Source organism: Musa acuminata, chromosome BXJ1-4, assembly GCF_036884655.1.
Source record: "Musa acuminata AAA Group cultivar baxijiao chromosome BXJ1-4, Cavendish_Baxijiao_AAA, whole genome shotgun sequence".
NCBI lineage: Eukaryota > Viridiplantae > Streptophyta > Magnoliopsida > Zingiberales > Musaceae > Musa > Musa acuminata.
Window position 1 is genome coordinate 28504576 of NC_088330.1, and position 9496 is coordinate 28514071.

Here is a 9496-nt window from a genome sequence, read left to right on the forward strand (position 1 = left end):
GGTCCACACCACACTTGGAGAAAGGTGATGTGATAAAAGGAGCATCTAAAAGATTCAAACGAGGCAGTGAAGAGAAAGAGTGACCATTCCAAGCGCCGAGCAACTCGATTGCGATACCCACTCGAGACTGCAAACTTTAGCTCAATCGATGAGCATCATCTTTGATATCAAATAAGTGAAGATGGAGATTGCTATTCGCAACCTCTTATTTTATATGATTATTTTAAAAATAATATAATATAATTGACTAGATGAAGTTTAGTGAGTACCAATCGTAAGGGCGTATGACATTAAAGAAGAAAGACCAAAATGGAATAAACAGCTACACAACTAAGCAGTACTAATTGTCATCGTTACACAGTAGTAGAACAGTGAGTTCCTTGCACCAAACTCATCGGTCCCGGATCAGCGCCGGGTCTCGGCACTATCACAGCAACGCAGTCTACATCGATTCTGTAACTCCCCGACACCCAACTCCCCACCTTCCATCGGAGCTTCCCGTCGAGCTTGACCTCAAGATACAGCCTCCCGGCGGTCTGGTCGCGGCTGACGTGGTAACCAAACGAGGGAGCAACCGGCATGGCGATCCCATACAGGGAGGAAGACAAGATGTTGATGTCCTGGTGGCCCTGGTAAAACGGCGGGAGCTCGGAGTCGCCGGTGATCTGCTGTCCTTTGTAGGCCGCGTAAGCACGAAGCCGGTCGTAGTAGATGCCGACATGGGAGTTGGGGTTCTTGGAGACGACGGTGGCTTGGATGGTGGAGTTGAGGAGGCGAGGCGAGGCGAGGCTCAGCTCGTAGACTGCGGTGTCCCTAAGGTAGAATTCCGGCTTGGTGGGGTGGAGAACGAGCCAGATGAGGAAGACTACGGAGAGGATGGAGACGAGAAGGGAGAACAAGCTGTAGAGAATCTTCTTGTTCGGCTTGTTCAAGTGGAAACCCTTCTTAGAGCAGTCCTTGGGTGATGTGGTGACGAGAAGAGACATCTGCTATGAAGGTGGGATGATTTGCGGCAAGAGAGGGGTTGAGGATGAGACTGCAGCGAGGAGATGTCTTTAATATGAGAAGGTGGTGCGCAATACATTATCATGCACAAAGCAAAACAATTATTTGTAGAGATCAACGCAGCCTTTTGACTAGTAGATAGGGTTGTCCACTGTTCCATGTACTTTTAAGTGTACACAGTAGATATCAGTGATCCATGGATCCAAGCATGATGATGCATGGAATTTGGGATCAAAGCATAATCTGATCTGATGATTCGAATCAGTGGTTGAGATTCAGACGATACACTTTGTTGTAGCCCGAGTATATGATCCACCTTGTGGAGGAAACAAACTGACAGAAAGCAAGCTATCAAAAGAAAAAGCTAACTCGTTCTTTTGGGGTTTCAAGCAACTATGATTGGGGAGGATCGATTGAGATGGAGAAAGTGCGGTTTGGTGTGCTCATGGTGAGTGGTGGAAGAGATGCAATTTGATTCTCTAACTTTGACATGTCTAGCAGTTTGGTGTTGTTTATGCCACCTCAACATACCTAAAAATGTTCTTTAATTAGAGGGCAGATTAAATTAAATGCAGAAGGTTTCAGCAAAAGAAAAGGCTTGGAATCATGTACTACTGGAATACTTAACTGAAGCAGAAAAAGGTGTGACTTCTCTCTTCTCAGTTCTTCACATGTTAGCTAACATTCTTTAGAATGGCAGGTTGACACATTAATAGGTAACAGATGGATAAGTGAACAATCCTTTATTAAAGCAATTGAGTCTTAAACTCATACTTATATTCATCCCCATTTAATATTTTCTTTATGTGAAACTATTAATTTCATAATCAAATACTTGGCACATCCCATTTAATATGCATCCCCATTTAAAAAGGCAATTAGGCAGCTTACCATATAAACTGTGAAACAAGAAGCAATATATGATCTCTTTAAGATCAATTAAATCAAAATTTTTTTCCATATATAACATATATATTTATTTTTTCTATAAGCAATCCTCTCTAGCTAGGTTGAATTTGATGTTCAGATAACATATTCTATTAAAATTCAGAGGAGAACAAAATTGGATTTCTTCTTTTCTTGTAGAAATAATTATCGATGATAATATTCGATCTTTAATAGATCATTTGTCTTGTATTTATTAAATCGAACTCATAGCCCACGCGTAAATAAATTAGATATACTATAATTTTATGTATCAAATTTTTTGAATGAGGATTCAAAGTCTCAATTGTTAGTAAGGAAGTCAGGCAGATGATTTTTCCTTTTTCGTTTCTGATATTAGTTGCATGGACCATTTGATTTTTCTCAAGTTCATGAATCATCAAATTATAAAATGAGAAGAGGACAAAGTATAGTTGAGGAATCATAGAAAATTGAAAAGGAACCTTTTCCTAGTGTTTTGTGATCATTAGTACCTACGCTTGGAGTTCAGTGGGGTTCCCAAAAGTCACTTGCTGCTTTTTGATAAAGATCAATGTTAGTGCTCTTGGGTGAGGCATTGGAGGCTTCATCAGCCTCGAGTTACTTGCAGTGACCAAATGTTAACTGGGAACATTCTTGAGAATATTATATGGTCCAATCATGAAAGGCCTGAATCCAACTTGTGTGCGTATGTCTGTGTCATCAAAGCTTCTTGGATTTATGAGACCCATTGAGAATTCCTTGGATGTGTTAGTAGTGGTGGACATAAATTTTCATCACCTAACTTATCAGGTTGCTTGTTCACTAATGCAAGAGTCCTTCATTTCCTTACAAAAGGGTCATTGTCTGTGGTTTCAATCAGGTCACCAAAAGATACACCTCTTTTTATCTATCCTTCCTTGTAAGCTAGAGAACTTTGAAACGCTTTCATGGTGCTGATCCCACTCTTTAGAATGCTAACTACAATATTTCTGAATCAGATTTACTACGAGGGTTCTTTTGTTTTCATCCTACAGGAGAGCCATCCAGTTTCTCAAGTTATTCTGCATTTATTCCTGACATGATTAGTAGTACTTACTTAGTCATTAAAACAACAATCTAATGGAAAATAATAATATTCAAATATTAATTAACAAAATGCCTTAATAAAATGGATGAAATATTATCAAATGAGATGCCCATTTATTTTTCACTTCTCTATCCAATTGTCTGTCGATTAGAATTAGGTCTACTAAATCCACTATTGATAAGGTCCATAGGTATTCAAAAAGCAAATAAACCTACAAAACCTGGCATCCAATTACTCTTGTGGACGTTGGACGTCTCTGTTACAGTCAGCAAGCACTTTGTTTCAGGGAAAGGTTACTTTCTTTGACAAATGATTTATATCATTTAGAAAGATGAAGATATCATTGGTTTCACCATCAATTCACCTCAAAAAGGGTGCAAATATCAGAGTCCACATAACTCTATCCAAGGTAGAGAACCTCTCAATCTAGAATTCTACTCTTGCACAGACTGAATACATGTGTAGTGGAATTGTTGTTCAATTTAAAGTTGACTTGAAGCATTTGATAACAATAGTGAACTTAAACTCTCTTAATATGAGGAATGCAAGAGGAATATGATGCATGTGATGCAGTTCCAATAAGAGATGTAGACAGAGCCTGTGGAGTTGGTAACAATTGTTCAAACAAGCCTGGAACAGTACTGCACAAAAATGTTACAATACAATTTTGGGAAGAATGAGCATTTATTTTATACCCATCTGTAAAATTACATGAAATTTACTCCAATAAGGTGGCAAGAATCAACAAGCCTTGTACTTTTTTAATCTACATGTGCAAATTTACTGGTGAAGGGTATTCAAGTCTTAAATATGGTCAATGCATCTTAGGATGATACATCTCCCCTTCTGTTTTCTCTTCTTGTTCATCGTTTCCATGAAACAGAAGGGTATAGTGTTCATCTAAATGGACAGATCAAAACAGTAAAACAAGGTTTACTGCAAAGAAACCTCAAAGATGCTCGGCCAGAACTATGGTTGCAACTCTCCTCAACGAGTCTGAAACTTCCTGCTGAAACAAACAAGCGGATGCCAACAGGAAGGTGGCACTTGTCCAGAACTGACCTTTTTGGGCTCACAATAAAAACAGAATCTTCCTTCAAAACCTGTCATTAACCAAAGTCACAGGCAGCTTTGTGATGAACACAATTTGATATCTACTTACAGATAAAATTGACTAACCCTGTCTGCAAGATTGTTGAGAAGCTCTAAGTCACTCTTGGAGGAACCTGTTGATTTCTTCAGTTTAAGAAAGACAATGGGTGATAATGGATGGCTTGCAATTGTCAATCCCGGCACATCTGACAAGCCTGCACTCTCATAGATTCCAGGAGTTAAGGCGCAAACAATTACGACAAAGATAACAAACATCGACATACACATCACAAAATCATGTTGAGATTATTAGACAAGGCACTATTAGCACTTGGTGCCATATTCACCATCCAACTATGTGAAATAAAGCAAACATTGATAATTCAGTTAGTGCAACATTTGGCATCCCCACTATGTGAAATAAAGCAAGATCATTGACTGCTGTCAGATCCTACTGTTTATGATGCATGGAAGCATATTAAATGAATAATTGGCCATTGTTAGATAACAGGATGTAGCTAGGCCAACATTCCAAATTCCAAATAGGCACATGTTGAGGTTTGATATCTTAGTTGTTGGAATGACTAATGAAGAGTTTGACCCTGTCAAAGTTTGATGATCCCTATATGAGACAAATTCAATATCAGATGATCAATACTGTAAGATGGTGGAATAAGTGAGATTCAATCTATTCTAGGCAATGAATGGTCTCCTGGTTGGTCGATCCAAAATGAATATACTGCTTGGACTGCTTGAAGGCTACCACATGGCTATATATATATATATGTATATGTGTATATATATATATATACATATATATATATATATGTATATATATACATATATATATATATGTATATATATATATATATGTATGTATATATGTATGTGTATATATATATATATATACATATATATATGTATATGTATATGTTTATGTATATATACAGACAATGATCTATGCTCAACATAGATAAAAACGTGTACATGTAAAAAGGCATATGCAACAGGCAACAGGTGAAGATGACACCAAGATTTACTGATTATAGGTTTCTCCCACGTAAAAACACTTGGAAGGGGAGAAGCGGAGGGGAACAACAGGGCAAGGAAGAGAGAACTAATGTAACACATTTTGTTATCATTAGCTATAGTATTAAATAATGACATAGAAAAATGTTCATACAACCAGGAAAAGCATTGTGCAATTCATGGTAGGGGAAAGAACAAACCTTTCCATAATAAAGCAATGTTGCTCCTCAATGATGTAAGAACAGTGGGATTGTCCTCCAAATAATTCACTGCAGAAATAGCAGCACTTGCAAGATAGGGAGGCAACGATGCAGAAAACACATACCCTGAGATACTCAGACGCTGCAAAAACAAAATTCCACCACTCAGTCAAAAGCAGAGCCAACATGATTGTGCCATTCAGATCAGCAATCAATATGTCTCCTTACTTGGTGATCAACAACTCTGACTTTTCCAGTGAAAAAATCCCCATCAGTTGCCAATGCATTCCCCATACCAGCAGTTATTATATCAATTTTATCAATCTGCAATATGAGTTAAATTTAGAAGCCACAGTAGACAAATATGATGTGTGTTGACAAATGAAATATTGTGAACTGACTTACAGAAACTCCATAATATTCAGCAAGACCTCTTCCAGAGTTTCCAAGCACACTAAATGAATGGCTTTCATCCAATATAACCCGAAAGCAGTATTTCTCCTTCAGCCACACAATCTCATCCAATGGGGCTATTTGACCAGAATTCTGATTCCATTCACAACCACAGCAGTCTCTTAGATGTAGGAATTAAAATAGTATTATTTAGATGCTTTATAAATTATAGCTGTAACCCATTTGTAATTTGTAGGCTGAAATAGGAGTTTTGAGATTACCATAAGATCAGAAAATTTTATTGACTGAAATGAATTTTCACAAAATTGGCATCAGAATTTACAAGGAGGTTAAACACTATTGACTAAAATGAAATAAGGCAACTAAGTGAATCCAATCAAGTAGGCCATTCTAAAAGGATTTGATTCACTTTGTCATGCACACCTGGTATACAGCTTCAACAACAATATAACGTCAACTAAGTGAATCAAATCCAGTAGGCCATTCTAAAAGGATTTGATTCACTTTGTCATGCATACCTGGTATACAGCTTCAACAACAATATAACATCGCATCTTCTCTGCTTGCTTATTTCCACGAGTCAATTTATCCAGAGTGCTCTCCAGTGATGTCATATCATTGTGTTTGAAGTAAACAATGGTACTTCTTGAGAGATAAAGCCCATTTTGCACTCCCCAATGAACAGCCTCCATCTCTGTAAAACAAGTACAGCATTAACAATTTTTTTCTGCCAAGGACAAAATTTAAATTGTCATATGTCAAGTAGTACATCATGGTAGAAACAATACAAATAAATTATTTGACAAATACAAACAAGGAACTAAAGTTATAGGATATCAAAACATGTGATTATCCTTGTAAATGTAACTTCTTGGTTCATGAGAACTGCTATGTTCTTTGCGATATAATAATGGAGCAGCCTTATAAAGGAATGTAATCATCATTGCCTCTTTATGTATAAATTAAGCATGAAAAGAAAATGTCAAGATCCATGTACATAAATAAAAAACTTGGAAGTTACAAAATGCAAAGAACAAAACAGAACCACAATGGATTAGTTTAGACATATGCTCACAGTTTACGAAATGCTCACATTTTCGATAATGGACAAATGCACATCTAACGGCAGCATGGTAAGCATTAAAAAATTCACATCTACATAGATTTTATATAGATTTTATGGGGAAAAGGCTAACTTACGCAACAATCATATCTCCTTTTTTACAAAATGCTGGAATGACGCTGAAAATGGTTGAAATTCCATAAGAGTAGATGATTGAATCTGGGGTACCCATGAATTTTGCAATTCTTGTCTCACAATCAAGGTGGGCATCTACAAAGATGCAACGTTTTCATTTTGAGAACAAAAATTTTAGTGACTTTTCACTAGTCTTGTAAAAGAAAAACACAGAATTATTGGCTCACCAGTTGTTCCATAGAAACCACGTGGACCACAAGAACCAACACCATATTTCTGTAACGATCAGACACATGAATCCTGCAAAAGAAAAACTTTGTTATCATAACAATGCTGAGAAGCAATAACAGAAAATTGGCGCAGACGAAAAATACAGAGTTCATCCTCACAATTATCTTCTCATGTCCTATTAATCCAACATAATTTGCTGATGTAAAGTTCACAACTTCTTTTCCATCAGTTATTGTATGGCACCCAGCAGCACTGCATCAAACAGTATTTTGTTAGGAGGAACAAGAATATATGAACAAATGATGTTTCAACTTTCAAATCTCTTAAGCTCAACAAGGAGAACCTAGAAACCAATCCGTAATCAGGAATTAGAAGACATGTGATATGAACTTGATCACTGTGACCTAGTAACTAATCCAAATAAATTGTATTCAAAAGTATAAATATTGAGTTGATAAAAACCTCAAGTGTTGGTAGCAAACTCCTGGATTCAAAATTTGCCTTTACCAGATTACTTATCATTGCAAAAACTTTGATGTGTCAACCAGTTCAGTTAGTAAAAATCTAGATCATTGTTAGCAAGAACCTCGAATCAAACCCTGACTTCGCCACTTACACTTAACCACATTTTGAAGGAGTTATCTAGTAAATTCTTTGATTGTTATCATATTGATAACAAGATCCTAATATCAAATCATGCTATCATCAAATTCTTTGATGGTGCTAGCTCGCTTGGCTAGTGAAGGCTTTGTCATCTCATTGTGTGATTCTAGGATCAAATTTCTGCTTCACTATTAATTTGCACAAATAAAAGAAAGTATGAATCCTATGCACCAATCTTACTCAAATATATACAATTTACACGAGTTTCAAGTTATTATCTGAATCTATTGCTCGAGACCTTTTGCAAGAATAAAGCATCCAAAGGCATAGAAAAGAAAAAGAGATCACAAGAGGGTCATATCAAGGAATATGGATCAAAAGACTCCAAAAGAGAGAAAAAAACTTGTGATGTTTCAAATAGAAAAAACCCAAAAAAGTTCCTAAAAGATTTGTTGGTCAGAAAGCATGTGCATTCTGGAAGAACTTTTACAAAACCTGAAAATCTAGAAGCAAAGTGCTGATACATGCACACTTGGGTTTTACATGGATACCTTCTAGGAGAATCATCAACTTTTACATGGTAGTCAAAAGGAATGTTTCCAAAAGGAAACCATCTATATTCATGTTTTATAGTTATCCAAAGGCATACAAATCCCAAAGGCATCAATAACCTCCAAAATAAGTTGTGATATTATATACTTAATATATAGATGTCGGAATGCAAAGAAAAAGGATTTACATATTAATACTTTCTAATGTTCCAACCCATAAGTTATAGCGAGGTATGGCTAACCTCCCCCACTTTAACTCTATGAATAATGCCTTCATCAATCACCCCTTCCTGCTGTATAATTGATATATGACACACCTGAAGCTTTTTTGTCCTTTTTTTTTTGGGAGTTTCCTGTTTGTAGCAATGGTATAGTGGCACTTCATATACTAAGTTTGAGTTTTATTTAATTCAAAACCATTAGTTTCTGGTATTTTTCTCAAAACATATCAAGCCCAACTGAATCACAATTATTGAGACTATTTGAAACACCCACTAAGATGAATCAATCCAAGCTGGTCAAATCTCCAAAATTCAAAGGACATCACATTATGGTCAGAAGAAATTGACCAGACCATCATTGCTTCAAACTTCAAATGTTAACATCAAATGCTATTTTGGTCCTATTTAAGTATATTATAGTTCCACTGATAACTTTTATCTAATGTACCCATTATTTTATTTCCCTTTTCATTCTCCTTCAAAATCGAATAATGTGTCTAGCTACGAGAATCTTCTGTAAGATAAGCAACTAGTTTTTTCCAAGAATCATTTTCACCAATATGAATTACAACCCCAAATAAAAATAGTGTGGGGAAAGAAATTAAACTAAATTCATATCATATGAAAAAACCATGTGTTAATTTGTGATGATCAAGTAAAATGCCTGAACCTACAAGTCATATGAATTTGCAAGATACTCATTTTTAGCATGTGACTAAACTGCTCAAGAGCTTAATATAACAAACATCACATGCTTCCTAACAAGTTAAGATCAATCTGCCAAGCTTGTAGTTAAAAAAAAAAATCTTTTTTCTACAATTCATGATCAGTAGAAATAAATCCAGAGGTAATTGTTACCTTTCTAGGACTGGGGGCTTAACCTTCATATCCTCCGTAATAGGTGGATGAAGGGGTTCAGGGACCCACTCTTCACAAAGATCATCTATTTCCTGTAGCAT

At 36.2% G+C, this 9496-nt stretch overlaps 1 protein-coding gene and 1 pseudogene across 1 annotated transcript; both read right to left on the reverse strand.

Annotated features, from left to right (window-relative positions):
* Positions 1–285: 285 nt before the first annotated feature.
* LOC103981944 (NDR1/HIN1-like protein 26) lies at positions 286–1086 on the reverse strand. Its single transcript, XM_009398717.3, has one exon. The coding sequence runs from the start codon at positions 984–986 to the stop codon at positions 354–356; it is 633 nt and encodes a 210-aa protein (XP_009396992.1). The 5' UTR covers positions 987–1086; the 3' UTR covers positions 286–353.
* A 2548-nt stretch (positions 1087–3634) lies between these two features.
* LOC135672126 (long chain base biosynthesis protein 1a-like) lies at positions 3635–9496 on the reverse strand (annotated as a pseudogene).

Excerpts from the sequence above, each read along its gene's own strand:
- LOC103981944 (XM_009398717.3), bottom strand. The coding sequence starts at position 986 with ATGTCTCTTCTCGTCACCACATCACCCAAGGACTGCTCTAAGAAGGGT.